This window comes from Pleurotus ostreatus, assembly GCF_014466165.1.
Source record: "Pleurotus ostreatus strain PC9 chromosome Unknown scaffold_3, whole genome shotgun sequence".
Lineage (NCBI taxonomy): Eukaryota > Fungi > Basidiomycota > Agaricomycetes > Agaricales > Pleurotaceae > Pleurotus > Pleurotus ostreatus.
In genome coordinates, this window is record NW_023503158.1 from 2,283,899 (window position 1) to 2,298,268 (window position 14,370).

A 14,370-nucleotide genomic window follows, 5' to 3' on the forward strand; every position below is an offset into this window, starting at 1 on the left:
CAACCTCAGTCTACAGTAGCCTAAGAACACTGCGCCCATGTCATCTGAACGGCCACGGTTCGGTCTTCCAAGTCACGACCAGATTCTGGGTACGCGTTCTTGTCCTCTGGGCCAAGAGAATACTAGAAATACCTTCGAATACATAGACTTTTATTCACTGGGTTTGGGTCAAGGTAGAAGTGCCCTGAGCGAAGCCATGGCTGATGCAGTGAAAGGTCTCCCAACGCTAACCGAGTCGCAAATTATATCCCTTGGACACAAAGGTGGCTTCCCTCGTCTTATCGGTGCAGCCCATGGAAGAATACTGACAATCATAATTCATTATGATATAGACTCGGTATGTGGGATATGTCTCAACACCTTCCTTGCCATCCTCGCAGAACAAGAAATGGCGGAAGCAATGGACTCGCCGACCTATGCAGTCGAAGAGCTTGGTGTTACGAGACTATCTCAAGAATGGCAGTGCGGGCACCTTTTCTGCCGCAAAGAGTAAGCAACTGCCATACTTCGTCTATATAAACCCGTAAAAGAATACTCACCTCACCCAATCCAACTACGTAGCATCACGAAATGGATTCAAGAGGGGGTACGTCTTCCTCAGATCGCGTGCACCTACGAAACGTACTGCCTACTGAGACGCCGAGTAGAAGAAGACTTGCCCTACCTGCCGCCGCCGAATAGCGAAGCCCGGGACCGATGAGGCAGAGACCGAAGCTCAGACCCCGGTTGAGCAGGTGCAAAACATTATTAACAGCTACCTGGAAATGGCTACCAGACCCACCCCCGCGAGGCCAACCCGCAATGAACGTGAACATGAATTTTCCGGGATGTATTCATAGGGTAGCCATCTAGTATCTACTCGCCAGGCTCGGCGGCAGTTTGTACCATTTCTAATGGTGCTGGATTAACGAACGACAAAGGTCCAATATATAATGTATGGGTTCGTGCAGTCATCAATACGCTATGTAAATTGGACCGTGGTGTGAGAGTGGGGTAAAGATGAGCAATGAAAACAGAGCACGAGTCAGTATTTTGTGAGCGTGCATTCGTCCTAAAGCGAGCATGCACAGACAACAAAGCCAAATATAGGGTATCGTCCTTAAAATGTCCCATAGCGTGAATGCAAGATATAGCGAGCCGGAAGAGAAGTTTAGTTCCTCCTGCACCACCTGAAGAGGTTTCGTTTGATCCAGTAGTATAAACACTGATGAAGATCAGGTCAGCTATGGATTGACAACACTGGCAAAGAACATACCCCTGCGAATCGCACAGCAGCGAGGCCAAATGTTGAATACAGAATGACACCGAAGTAGAAGTTCTGTTTGGCGCGTAGGTGCTCCTCGTCGGCCTCCGGATCCTTATCGTTAGGCAAGCCGTTGAGATTCTCAATTGCGATAGCAAGCGTAGCGTTACTGAGCATCCAGAATGATACGAGACGGGTTCGGAAGGTTTTGTTCTCGTCGTCCATGGTCGGCTTCTCGATCTCTTCCTTGGTTTCAATCTTCGTTAGGGCGCGACTCACAGTCTCCTTGAATGCAGCATCGACATCGTCTTGAACCTTGGTGGTATCTTCAACGACGGGGGAGTCTGCATCTTTGCCCTTCTTGGATGAAACGGATGGTAGTGCCTCAGCTTTGTCACTACCCTTAGTACCCCACGAAACCTATGAAGGCGTAAGAAAACCAGGCAGTGCATCCCTCCAGCTACACTTACATCGTGCAAATTGCAGAAAGCATACACGTTGAGAACGTTTGTGAAACTGGGGGCGAGGCATAGATACTGAAGGAAACTGGAGAACATGTGCCAGGGATCCCGCTGAGAGCAGTGTAAGCATATGAATAGAGACAGTATATGTCTCTGAAACTCACGTATAGGAAAGATGCGAAGAAGTAGATACCTATTGCGGGAAAGTTAAGAGACCGAGAATGGAGCAAGAGAACTGTCAACGTACCGAAAGTGGAAACCATAGCAGCAATGAGAGCTCCAACAGGTGGAGTAAAGAACGTGAGGATGACTTCGCTTGTGGATTTCCCTTCCAGTTGCCTAGGAATGTCCTGTAACGAGATGAGCGAGATGATCGGAAGAATAAAACATGAGCCACGGACCCCGAACGCCTTGCCCGTCAACCAGAATGAACAGACGAGGAGATACACGGCGAGCACTGCATACACCCTACAGGAAATTAGTATCAAACGCATTTACAGAGGAGAGCAAGATCATACCATAAAGTTATTGCGTACGCCATTCGTTCTCCCTTCGGCCGATTACCCAGTGCCAGTATAAATTGTAGTGCCAAGAACGCGAGATATATCCATTTAAGCGATAGGTTGACCCAGTGAGTCTAAAAAGAAGTGGTTGAGCAAGATGGCCGACATAGGGAGTAATTAGATACGCACAACTTCCTCAGTACCGAAGATGATGATGCCTTGACTAGGGAGGAGGTCGATGATGATACTGAAGGTGAGCCAAATGTTTGCCAGCGCGAACCAAGAGAAGATGAGGGAGAAGACATTATACTGTGTATACAATGAGAAACGTAATGGAATCATCGCGAAATTTGACGTACCAAGCCCTGGATGTGGAAGAAGAACATGCGAATGATACCGTGACCCGATTTATATAACCTGAAGAAGTTGACGAGGGCGTACTAGACAAACGGTTAATATTCTTAGGCAGGAGGGACACAACAGAAGTCAACAGAACGTACGACAGAGGCAGCGAAGGAACCGTTAAGCCATCGACGACGTTGACCGATCAATTCTGCGGCGGACTCAGGAACATCAGTCTCTGCCTTACTAGGCTTGACATAGGTGAGCGTCCATCGGTCTCCAGCTTTGGCTACAAGCTCGAAGCAAAGGATACGATCTTCGGCCAAGAACATGTTCTTGGTAAAGATGTTCATGCCGTAGATACCCTTGGGCCCCAAGCGATCGGCAAGTGAATGGTCACCATGAAAGTACTGTTCCAGCGGACGGCCAAGGATGGCACGATAGCGGTAGGCGGAGAAAGCGCCAGGCAACACAGACACGTAGCCGAAACTACTCTCCAAAGGCTTGTCTGAATTGAAACATCTCAGTACCTTCGACATTAGAGACACCAAAACCTACGCACCAAGAATATTCGACATCTTGTACTCGAAGTTCTGCGCAGCTACAAGGGGATTCAACAGCTTCTTACCACCCTTGATCATAGCGTGAATCTCCCCGCAGCAACCTCCCAGGTTCGCGTCATTGTAAAAGGCTTCCCATAGGTAGTAAATGGACTTGTGGCCCGGTTTGGTACCAGCGTCGATTAGGACACAAATCTCCGGCTGCTCGGGGATCAGCTGGTGCCAACACAGCTGCCTGCACGATCCACTCACGTTCAGAATTTTACCAATTGCGTTGAACAACCATCGATGCGAATTAATCTTCTTCTGATTCTTTGCCTTGAGAACGAAGATGATTTGTACAGGGACAAGGTTATTGGGGTCCTCAGGCTGAGGCAAGACCAGTTGCGGTGTAGCATCAACTGATAGCTGCGTCGTATACTGCAATGGATAGGTCACTATCTGAACTCAGCTTGGTTGAACATATGAATATACCTCGAAGATGTGAGCCACCGTGTCCTTGCCATCTACCTGCTTCTTCATGACACCATCTTGATAGACGCCAACGGTGGCTAGAATATCCAACACGCTCTTGTCCATGGCTTCTAGACCATCAACAATGAGCGCTACGGTGATCTTCTGCCACGCTGGAGTTCCCTCTTCGGCATGACGGCGCCAATACTTCGACTGCTTGGTCTTGCAGATGTCGCGAATGTTCAACATGACACCGTGCAATGTACGAGCGTAAAGAGTCTTGTCTTCGTTATATGACGTGACGGCGATAAGTAACTCTGTTTGTCGATTGTAGATCTTGGTGCGAAGTGACCATCCCGTTTCTTCTGAGAACTCATCAGGGTCGCAAGTAGCAGCAGTGTACCGCATATGACTGTATCGAGTTGAGGACGAGACTGAGACAGACAAGGAACATCAACTCACGAGAATTCAGTACTCTTTGTCGAGCTCCACTTGGCTTCGATGGCAGAGAAAACAGGAGTAGGCACGGCATACTCAGCGATAAAATGACCTTGTGTGAGCTTGACTTTACGTGTCACACCGCGTTTGATAGTTTGACGGCGTCTCCATGCACTTTCCGCGCCGTTCGTTGACGTGGACATGATGGATGCAGGGCGACCGTGAGCGTACGGATCACCGTAAGCACCTGGGTCGACGGGTCTGGTAGCCAGATGAATTCCACAGACCAATGAAAGCTCGTTAAAGGACATACCCAGGTGGATAGAAGCCTCCAGCAAAACTTGGATTCGCATTCAAGGGTTGTTTCTCAAGGTACTCGTCGTCGTCGTAGTTGCCTTGAGCTCCAAACTCTTGCGGCAGCGTCACCGAGCTTTCGTAACCTTGAGGTGCGCCATGGTAAGGGTGTGGTGGTTCGCTGAATTGTGTCTGGCGAGGACGATCTGCAAAAGGGTCACCAAGGCCCTCTCCCCTGCTGTTGTAGGAAGAGACGGAAGGCAAAGGCGGACGCTGGTCAGCCATTTATGTGATGCTGAGCTGCTGCAGCGAATACAAAGGTGAAGGAAAGGCTGTGAGGAGGTCGTGAAGGGAGGAGGTGCAAAACGAAAAGAGTGAAGATGAGAGTTGCTGGTTTTGTTTGTGAAAGATGGCGCTGTCTCTCGTAACACTGCTTTTTCTGACCCCCAAACACCCCTGACTTTAAACTTCGCCTCGAGGCACGGCGCTCTCCTGTCCTTTGCGGGCACCATCGCTCACTCACAGCCTAAAATACCGCGATACCCCTCAGTTCCCAACTGGCTTGATGCTTGGCTATACAGGATGAGTTCTCCCGATATTTTGAGCCAAATCTCTGAATTTACTGAAAGCGCCTGGTGTACCGAACCTGACCATTAAAACGACCGCCATTGTCACAACCGCCGAGTACGCCGTGCACTGACCTGGCGCGTCGGCGCAGAATGCTTGGCTCCGTCCAGCGGGAACCGTATATATAAGCAGAACATAGCGAATTAACCAAAGCAAACCATTACATTATCAGTCTTTTACATAGTCAAACGATGACCCCAAAGTATATCACATCTCGCTGGCAGCGTGTTGCCCTCTAATGTTTCTCGAAGAACTTGCGAATTACCTCGCCGAAAGTCGCGATCGCCTTCTTCATATCCTCAAACTATCAACACGATCATCAACATCGAACAGTGGTATGCGTGTGGACATGTGTACGCTCACCTCCGCGTTACTAAAACTCATCCTAAAATGGCCGTTCCCAGGTGCATCGGTATTCGACTCCTTGGCTGAGAACATCCAGCCAGGCGCGAACAGAACTCCCGCTTCAGCGAGGTCTACCCAAAGTTGCATTTCAAGGGTTTCCTCGTCACCATCGAACGAAGGGTGGTTATCTAAATGGAGTTGCAACTACGCAGATGAAGTGAATAACAGTACACACGCCTAGAAACCAAAAGTCATTTACCCAAATGAACATGCCAGAAGTGGGAGGCACTAGTGAGAACATTGGCTTAAACACAGCATGTTTCTCATTGAAGGTGGCATCACCAGGAGCCTTGTCATAGGCCCTAAAGATATCACAACCACTCCAGACCCCGGATGTCTCGTAATCGAGCTTCAAGTGAAACTCGTCTCCCAAGCAATCCAAAATGAAATTACGTCGCAGTTGATATTGCGATCCAAGCGCTAACGAGGCTTTAGTGGCGATGGTGAACTACTTGAGTTATGCTTACCTCTGAGCCATCGAACGTACCCATCGTATCCCCAGTTCAACAGGAGCGCCGTCACCAAGGACTGCAAGGTATCAGATGGGTTGAATGTTCGAGTGACTCAACAACGTACCTGCCCAAATCCGCAAGGCGCTTGCGTGCTCGTTTCTCCCTGCCGTTCGAGTCGCTCAGCGAAGATCGGATTACAAGTAAACCAACCCAGGCGACATCCAGGGGAAACGGTCTGAGTGCGGGTTTAGAGGATATCCGCCAGGGTCACATCCGCTCATACCTTAGAAAATGAGTCGAGGCGTATCACCCTCCCTTGATAGTCAATGCTGTGTATTTGTGTGAGTGAACATTTCCGTTATGGCGAGTTTAGTAGGTTACCTCAGGAAACTGGGAGCCAAGTGTGAAAGATATTCTTCGTCGCTGTTGAATTGAACGCTGGCAGAACGTTCGGTCTTGTGGACATAGGGGCCCTCCTGAAGGAAGTAATAGGGATCATCCTCCGCAATGAGGACGTCGAATTCGACACAAATATCGTAGATCTCCCGTTTGCGTTCAACACACATGGTCTTTTTGTGTTGATTATTAAATGGGGACAAAATGAGAAGACACAGGACTCACAGTACCTGTTGGGTTTTGGCCGACTGGAACAATGTACATCAAACCAGGCCTAGGGATAGTGAGTGCCAGAAAACGGAATATAATCACATTAGTTACCTAGGCATGCCAATTGCACTCTCGTCCCACTCAGACAAAACTTTCCGAAGCCCTACGCTACTCATACCTTGTCCATCCATCGGCACAGCGACAGGCTTGACGTTGTACGGAGCCATTGATGCGATGGCAGATGGGTATGTCCATTCCGACACCAGGACCCCATCACCCGGGTTGCAAAATGTCTGTACACATTTGTACCACCTGCCAACGGTAGGTGAACGACAATCAGCAATCAGCGCGGAAGCATCTTTCGACACCATTGCACGTACCCATCAGTGTTGCCAGCATGTATCAATGTCACACTGTCTACATAGGCCGGCTTGTATACTTTGAGAACGAATTCGTCCAAGATCTTCTGCAACTGTGGAAGACCTTTCGCCAACCCTGCACGAGTTGATTGAGCGAAGTGGCCAAGCACTTGAATCGAAAGACGGCACAGGCTTACCATACTGTAAAGAGACAGCAAGATTTAAATCATTTGGGTTGACAGGATACTTGGGTATGGTCAGATGAGTAGTCTTCTCTTTTGTTTCCGAGCTTTGGAATAATCTGAATAACCAAGAGAAGGCGGACGACGAAGAGGTTGTGGACGATAAGGGAAAGCTGTCGGGGACAAGACCCTCAGCGCTCAGCTCTGAGAAGGGGAAATACGCAGGACTGGGTAGGCCTGTTGCAGGACGCTGAATTGACGATCTGACCGTTGCGCCTAGAGAAGCTTGCACTCACCGCCAGCCATTTGCACCATTCCCTCCCTGCCCAGATATCGCTGCAGTCCTTTCAAGGGGGACGTCTTCCTGGCTTTGGAGACATTCGAGAGGTGGTGCGATAGGTCGATGGCCTTTGGTTTATGTTCGTTAAGATCCATGGTGAGTTGAGGTGGGACGAATGGAAAAGTCTGACACACTGAGGGCGGTCACATATGGTCTGCCGGGATTCGGATTTATAATCCATCCTTGATAAGGTGGGAGGCGTCAGCATGCGACTGCGTGGCAAGCTCGTAGGCTTGCTTCGTCCTTCGCCAACGAGTTTATATTGCAAGGACTCTCCTACTTACGTCCTGGATCGTCTTCTATACCCCTGAGACGCGTTTCGCATCGCGTCCATTGCGTCGATGAGCACCCGAATTGCGCAATTTCTGTTTAACGTTAAGCGCCCAAACCTTATGTTAGTCATTTACGACTGGTCAGAGACCCCGTGGGTTAAGAAGCAGGCAGCGCTATCAACCCTCACTTACGCCGGGAGGCTAAGGTTATTCTTGAGCTAAGTGGCAAGCTCAAGGCTTGTTGGATACGATCGGTCGAGGGGTTTGAGTTACACAAGCGTCAGGGTGCTGTTGTACCGAACGCGTACAGGGGCTTACTGACAGATGCTGAGCAAATAACGAAAGTTGATATGATGATGAAGTACCAAACTTTAACTCGACACAAGGAATGGGGTAGGTACTTCACTAATGTTAAAAACACGCGAAACGATGTCCCAAGTGCCCTCGATCGGCATAAGTGATTGTCGTGATAACGCCACGATGGCAAGGCCGGGGAAACCCCCCTCCCATACGTGAAGCCATGCTTCGCTCGCTCGTTACGACGCTTGTTGTTAGGATGATGAACGGCGTCTCCTCAGCCGTCATACACGTCTGTGGGATAGACAATACGGTTAGTTCAGGTTTGCATTGACTGCTCTATAGAAGGCGCACCTCAAGAGAAGTCACTTGTCACCCTAACAAGAAGCGCGATGGACGCGATCAACCGAAGGTCGCCTGAACGCTGGGAGGTTCGAGGGCTAACAACAAGATCAGTAAGGAGGGGGATTCGAGAGGAAGAAATGAGGTGCTTGCCTCCTCGCGGGACAAAGTAGCAATGGAACCGACTGCTACAAGGGTGTTCGCAGTGTGCAGAAAGAGAGCATTACCGCTCTGCTTATATAGCATCGGTGGCGACAGGTACGTGCACCAGACACACTCCGCTAGGCTTCACGATCGATAGGCGATATCCGTACGCAGTCCTGAGACAGATCCAGGAGATCTCGGGGGCCTGGCGAGCGGTAACCCCAGCCATCACCCCAGAATGAGGCGTAAATGAGCACCCACACGGCCAGCTAGATTGCGAGAAGAGCTTCGTCCCAGCAGCTTCGTAACCGCGAAGGAGGAATTGCTGAACATCGGAGTTCAATATTTTACATAATCGCCATTGAATGGGTTTTCACATCGCCACAAATCTTCTTTGCCCGTACCACCATCACTTGCTGACGTCCTCGTTATACGGAGGAGGCAGAGAAGTTTGTAGTTAGCAGGCAGAGGGAGAAGTGAAGGTCAGTACGTACGCTGTTCTATACATATCTGGCTCAGCCTCGCGTTATCAGTCACGAAGTTAGGGTTTGAGAATGGCGTTCCAAATTTCAAGGAAGGGTTGCTTCAAATGTGGAAATCGTACGCTCATCCCGCAGTCTTCTATATTTTTCGCTGCTTATCGATCATATTGCTTCTTAGTCGGACACATTGCCGAGAATTGTACCTCCGAGCAGAGATTGTGCTACAACTGTCGCCAGCCAGGACATGAATCCTCCGCCTGCACGGCCCCTCGCACTTTTTCCGGAAAACAGTGCTATTCTTGCGGAGGCGTCGGTCACATTCAGGCAGAGTGTCCTAACTTACGGGTACAACAGGCCTCCGGTAGTGGGAAATGCTATGTGAGTTTCCCTCTGTCTCATTGGACTTCATACCATTTACCTTGAGAAAGACTTGCGGCCGATTTGGCCATTTTGCTCGCAATTGCACCGGTGGTCCAGCCGGAGTTGCTGGATCTGCTTTTGCATCTCGTGCCCCCCCGCCGGGCCGTGCCCTCAATACGTCTACCTTGCCCCCTGTAAAGTGTTATCGCTGCGGCGGACCCAACCACATGGCTAGGTAAGTATCTGTCGTTCTCCGTATACATGTACCCTAATTTTATCCCTCAGGGACTGCCTTGCTGCGCCTGGGACTACGGTCAATGATTCTATTGCCGGAGTATCGTCCAATGTCAATAAGACCAAGACTTGCTACAAGTGCCAGCAGGAGGGCCATGTAAGGTGCATCGTGGTCTCATTTCACAACTGGCTCACGCGGCATCATAGATTGCACGGGAATGTCCTGAAAACGGAGATTTTAGTGGCTAAATTAACCAGTGTTTTAGGGTTCCAAAGACCGAATATGATAGCTTGCTTCTGTGGAAACGGCGTTCTCTTTTCAGCCCTCGGAGCGGATTTAGTTCCTGTTAGTGAGTACCGGTCTACCGTTTCTCCGCCAACATTGAGGGCACGGTCGCCCTCCTTTGGGTACGCATCAGATAAGTGAGATGTTCCGCCATGGACATGTGTCCTCAAGGCCTTCCGTTGGGTTGGACGTTTGTCATGAATACGCCGAACACCTGATAAGAATCCACCACGGCTTATCGGCGCCTGAGCTCAGGTGAGCTCTAGCGCGAACGATGCCATATGTTCTGCGACTATTAGCGTCCCGCGTAGGTACGTAACGTAACGTATCATAGATGATGTTTTGAGGGTTGACACCACGGCTAAGTAGTTTAAATAAGCGCCCATTTGTATCTTCTCTCCGACATGTTCAAGTTGCACCCTGGTCGCTGTGCCAATTCCCACTTCTTCCGATCCCATCTTCCATGTAGACGAACGCTCTTTGGGCTCCCAGACTTATCTTCATTGAGTCCCTTCGTCAATGCTGACAGCAACCCTGAACCCCAGAAGTACCATGAACGCAAAATTCTACCGTTGGGTCCCGGATTCTACCGTCATCGAATCGATGCTGACTGATTGGTAGTTACAATCGACGCCAGCTGTATGAGGTCGTGGCTAATGTGGAATCTTACCCACTCTTCGTGCCATTCTGCACGGGATCACGGATACTACACTCTTCACGAGGCGATAGGACGAAACCCACTACGATGGACGCGGAATTAAGCGTTGGCTTCCTCGTGTATCAAGAAAGCTACGTCAGTAAAGTGACATGTAAACCGTATGAATTCGTTCAGGTGCGTCAAATCCTCTCGCCTCTTTGATTGAGTTTACTATATCGCGGCCAGGCCGATGCATCCTCTTCGAGTCCACTTTTCAAAACTCTGACTACACTATGGCAATTCCAGCCCGTACCCCCCACTTCTCCCCGTCACGGTGGCATCCCTTCAAACGATGCGACAGACGAACACGCTTCGCCCAGTCTGGTCTCGCTGGATCTGACATACGCGTTCGCGAGTCCCCTTCACGCGTCCATTTCCGCTGCATTCTTCGGACAAGTTTCTAAGCTCATGGTGCGCGCCTTCGAAGAGCGTTGCTTGGCGGTATACGGTCCTGGACGGGAGTGATACGACAGCGAACGATACACTCATAAAGTACATGGCCACAGTAAACTCATATAGCGATATGTGTATTAGAAGTCAATCATAGTAGAAATAATACACACAAGGATTCTACGGAGTTTCTGTGCCCTCGGTGCTGTCGCGAAGCTTCCATCGCCATTCACCCTGCCGCAGGTGTTTCCGTAGCTTCCCCTTCTTGTTCACATAGATATGCGTCGGAGTCTCACTTGGGACATGAAATTTTACTGCCAACTTCTGGGCTTTCAAGTCTTCCAGTACGACTTTCTTCAGGTATCTGGGTATGTCCGGTGAGCGTGTTGTGATATCAGTGTTCTAGATGACTCACTTCATGGACCGGATTGGATGATCTGGATAGGGTACACCGGGTACACCCGCAGGTAGTCGTTGTTGTCCCAGCCCATTGGCAGCAAGCTCATCCGCGTCTATGGTTATGTTTTTAGCCAAAGCTTCTTCGAAGATTTGGGGGCTGCGGAGACCCTCAGGGTGGTTGGAAAGGATGGAGATAACGAGACTGCGCGCCGTGGGCGTGCACGTAGAGACATGCCGCGACCACAAGGTATGTGTGTGCTTGAACGCTGCGAACATAGAATGACCTGAACGTTTTTGGCGCTTATATGCCCCTGATCGATCGTTCCTTCTTGAAGTTTGGCTTCATACTCCGTCGAAATATTCTGAACCATAACGTCGAGATGATTCCCAGTGGTGCTTCTGCTGCGGTCCTCCAGCCTTCCGAACCCGTTCCTTCTGATGCTGTATCCGTCAAGGGTCCAAACTTTGAGAAGAGTCATACGCTCCAAGACTTTCTAGGGACCTACTCAAGAATAGGATTCCAAGCACAAAGTCTGGGTAAAGCCATCGAAATCGTCAATAACATGGCAGGTTATCTATGTGCCCAAGCCAAAACAACGGTCTGATCATTATCTGTAGAGGAAATGGAGACTATCCGACGACCCCGTTGCTGAGGATGAACTCGAAGAATTCACCTCGAACGAAGTCAGATCTCAAATAAAATGCAACGTTTTTCTGGGTTACACATCCAACTTAATATCGTCCGGACTGCGGGAGATATTCTTGTACTTGGTTAAACACAAGCATGTTTCTGCGATCGTGACTACGGCAGGGGGCATCGAAGAAGACTTCATCAAGTGCTTGGGTCAAACGTACCTCGCTGACTTTCACCTGGACGGGGCTGATCTGCGTAAACGAGGCATGAATCGCATTGGGAATCTTGTTGTACCCAACGACAACTACTGCAAGTTTGAAGACTGGCTTATGCCGATCCTGGACACGATGCTTCAAGAGCAGAAGGAAACGGGTGAAGTATGGTCCCCCAGGTCGTTCATTCGTAGACTTGGTAAAGAGGTCAACAACGAGGAATCGGTCTACTACTGGGCATATAAGGTTAGCGTGACTTGCTAGAACGATCAGGCAGGGGTTTACGAGTGTATCTAGAACGATATTCCCGTGTTCTGTCCCGCGCTGACTGACGGATCCATCGGAGACATGATATATTTCCACTCTTTCAAATCTCCTGGCCTGATTCTCGATATTGTCCGCGACATCCGTGAGCTCAATGAACTGTCCAGAACGTCGCGCAAGGCTGGTATGATCGTTTTGGGAGGCGGTGTCTGCAAGCATCAGATTGCGAACGCGATGCTCATCGTGCGCTGTTCAGTATATTTCTAGGACCCTGTGACTGATGGCTGGTTTTAGCGCAATGGGGCCGATTACTCAGTGTTCATTGTGATTTGCTTCTCTCGCCTTCTACGAACGAACAACGTTCTGACACATGAGGCGTAGAACACAGGACAAGAATTTGATGGATCTGATTCTGGCGCACGACCGGACGAAGCCGTTTCCTGGGGGAAGATACGTGCTGACGCACAAGCCGTAAAGGTAGGCAAGGACTCCATGCTTTATTTCGGTACTTGATAAGAGGCCATCAGGTTTACGCGGATGCAACCCTCGTTTTCCCCTTACTGGTTGCTGGAACGTTTGCCAGCGGCGACTAGCGAATCGGGATACAGAGAATGCATAATGACAATGTTAGTAATGCACTAAACCCTCTACTATCACTAAATGACTTCGGACCAAGATAACGGAACTCACACCGGCTCATACAAGGCGGAAAGATGTTCAGACATCAATCGCCGTCTTGCATCTCTGTCGCCCATAAGACCAGGTCATCCTTCAATAGCTGGAGTATCATCAGAGAGTCGCGTAGATTCTGTCCTACGTCAGGATCTGATGTATCCAGTGACATTACGGCGTCGTCGAATGCGCTCTTGGCTAGATGGCACGCTCGTTCTGGGCTCTTTCGGACATCTGGTTGACCGATTTCAGCCAACCACTGAAGGTGCGTAAGCTGCGGTACTCACCGTGGTAGAACACGGAGAAATTGAGCGCGAGGCCTAACCTCGTGGGATGGACTGGCTCCAACGTGGCTAAGGCGTGTTTATATGCGAGTTTGTAGGCGTTCAAGGACGAGTCAGCGTATTTATCCCTATCCTCCGTCTGAGAGAACTCCGCGAGGTAGCGATAGTAATCGCCCTTCCTGTTTTACACAGTGTGCGTCAAGTGAGTTACCCATAGGGAAATATGAAGGGGACTGACATCTTCGAGTAGAACACAGACTCTTCGCCTCGTTTTGCCGCAGGTATTAGCTTTTGCTCCAGGAGGGATACGATTTCCTTGCATAAGTTTGTGAGGTCGGTTTCGATCCGGCCCCGTTGGATGCGTGTGAGTTCAAGATGTCGTTTGTCGCCATCGCGGATTCGTTGCATCTGTTCGAGGGTGTCGACTATCCGCCAGCTATTGCGCAGATTGTTCGTCATGTTCTTGTACGCGACGCATAAGAGGTTGCGTTCCTCGATGGTGAGGCGGGCGTTATAGCTTCCCATCATATCTTTGATTTGAGCTACGACGTCTTCATATCGCTCGGCTTCTCCAGCAAGCTCAGCCAGGTAGAAGCGTTCTGCCCTTGATGGTCTCGGTGAGTTGCGATGATGTGGCCTCTGGTATATTTACATGTCAGCGCTGCCTGAGCAAGATACCGCTGTTGACGTACGGGCATCATTGCGAAAGTTGTGGAATTGAAATTATAGGTAGTAGCTGCACTGACTCAAGCAACGCTTTTAAGCCGTACCTGCTGGGCAAAGGGGACATATATGGTCAGTATTTCCTACAGAAACAGGCATCAGTCTGCCGTCACACTAACTCATGGGGTAGATGTGGGGAGATGGCTTTGTGGCCTCAATTATTCCTCATTGCACCTTGCAGGCGTCGATTGATCCCCCATGCCTAATTAGCCACCTTAGTGGGCGACGCAGTTGCCTCGATTATGTCCCCTATTGTATTGTTCCAGGCCAATGCTAATGCACGTTTCTTGTATGCACACGCCTTTTTCATTAAATAAACATGGTCGAGGCAGCGTATTCGGAACATTCCGTACTCTGTCCATCACCTTTGCCCTGAAACGACATGGTACACCGATGACCAAGCTATTGATTAC

At 49.8% G+C, this 14,370-nt stretch overlaps 7 protein-coding genes across 7 annotated transcripts; 3 read left to right on the forward strand and 4 right to left on the reverse strand.

The window, feature by feature from the left end:
- Positions 1 to 196: 196 nt before the first annotated feature.
- PC9H_005347 (uncharacterized protein) lies at positions 197 to 839 on the forward strand (the record flags this gene model as incomplete). Its single annotated transcript, XM_036774922.1, has 4 exons — positions 197 to 284; positions 333 to 489; positions 562 to 586; positions 648 to 839. The coding sequence occupies 4 exons, from the start codon at positions 197 to 199 to the stop codon at positions 837 to 839; spliced, it is 462 nt and encodes a 153-aa protein (XP_036633424.1).
- Positions 840 to 1,150: 311 nt separating this feature from the next.
- CHS2_3 (Chitin synthase, class 2) lies at positions 1,151 to 4,579 on the reverse strand (the record flags this gene model as incomplete). The annotated part of the gene is made up of 15 exons (XM_036774923.1): positions 1,151 to 1,204; positions 1,256 to 1,663; positions 1,714 to 1,815; positions 1,869 to 1,897; positions 1,952 to 2,054; positions 2,106 to 2,172; positions 2,223 to 2,341; positions 2,397 to 2,516; positions 2,567 to 2,647; positions 2,708 to 3,057; positions 3,112 to 3,310; positions 3,362 to 3,529; positions 3,584 to 3,974; positions 4,025 to 4,261; positions 4,314 to 4,579. The coding sequence occupies 15 exons, from the start codon at positions 4,577 to 4,579 to the stop codon at positions 1,151 to 1,153; spliced, it is 2,694 nt and encodes an 897-aa protein (XP_036633425.1).
- A 577-nt stretch (positions 4,580 to 5,156) lies between these two features.
- PC9H_005349 (uncharacterized protein) lies at positions 5,157 to 7,360 on the reverse strand (the record flags this gene model as incomplete). Its single annotated transcript, XM_036774924.1, has 12 exons — positions 5,157 to 5,225; positions 5,285 to 5,470; positions 5,526 to 5,746; positions 5,794 to 5,854; positions 5,903 to 6,013; positions 6,062 to 6,107; positions 6,160 to 6,347; positions 6,400 to 6,448; positions 6,496 to 6,696; positions 6,765 to 6,879; positions 6,941 to 7,162; positions 7,222 to 7,360. The coding sequence occupies 12 exons, from the start codon at positions 7,358 to 7,360 to the stop codon at positions 5,157 to 5,159; spliced, it is 1,608 nt and encodes a 535-aa protein (XP_036633426.1).
- Positions 7,361 to 10,086: 2,726 nt separating this feature from the next.
- On the forward strand, positions 10,087 to 10,844 carry PC9H_005350 (uncharacterized protein; the record flags this gene model as incomplete). Its single annotated transcript, XM_036774925.1, has 3 exons — positions 10,087 to 10,253; positions 10,304 to 10,514; positions 10,566 to 10,844. The coding sequence occupies 3 exons, from the start codon at positions 10,087 to 10,089 to the stop codon at positions 10,842 to 10,844; spliced, it is 657 nt and encodes a 218-aa protein (XP_036633427.1).
- Positions 10,845 to 10,949: 105 nt separating this feature from the next.
- PC9H_005351 (uncharacterized protein) lies at positions 10,950 to 11,444 on the reverse strand (the record flags this gene model as incomplete). The annotated part of the gene is made up of 2 exons (XM_036774926.1): positions 10,950 to 11,133; positions 11,185 to 11,444. 2 exons carry the CDS (start codon positions 11,442 to 11,444, stop codon positions 10,950 to 10,952), a joined length of 444 nt encoding a protein of 147 aa, XP_036633428.1.
- A 29-nt stretch (positions 11,445 to 11,473) lies between these two features.
- Positions 11,474 to 12,871, forward strand: DYS1 (Deoxyhypusine synthase; the record flags this gene model as incomplete). The annotated part of the gene is made up of 6 exons (XM_036774927.1): positions 11,474 to 11,722; positions 11,787 to 12,260; positions 12,312 to 12,521; positions 12,573 to 12,602; positions 12,660 to 12,755; positions 12,806 to 12,871. 6 exons carry the CDS (start codon positions 11,474 to 11,476, stop codon positions 12,869 to 12,871), a joined length of 1,125 nt encoding a protein of 374 aa, XP_036633429.1.
- Positions 12,872 to 13,002: 131 nt separating this feature from the next.
- PC9H_005353 (uncharacterized protein) lies at positions 13,003 to 14,024 on the reverse strand (the record flags this gene model as incomplete). Its single annotated transcript, XM_036774928.1, has 4 exons — positions 13,003 to 13,184; positions 13,238 to 13,413; positions 13,473 to 13,847; positions 14,005 to 14,024. The coding sequence occupies 4 exons, from the start codon at positions 14,022 to 14,024 to the stop codon at positions 13,003 to 13,005; spliced, it is 753 nt and encodes a 250-aa protein (XP_036633430.1).
- Between the last annotated feature and the right edge of the window lie 346 nt (positions 14,025 to 14,370).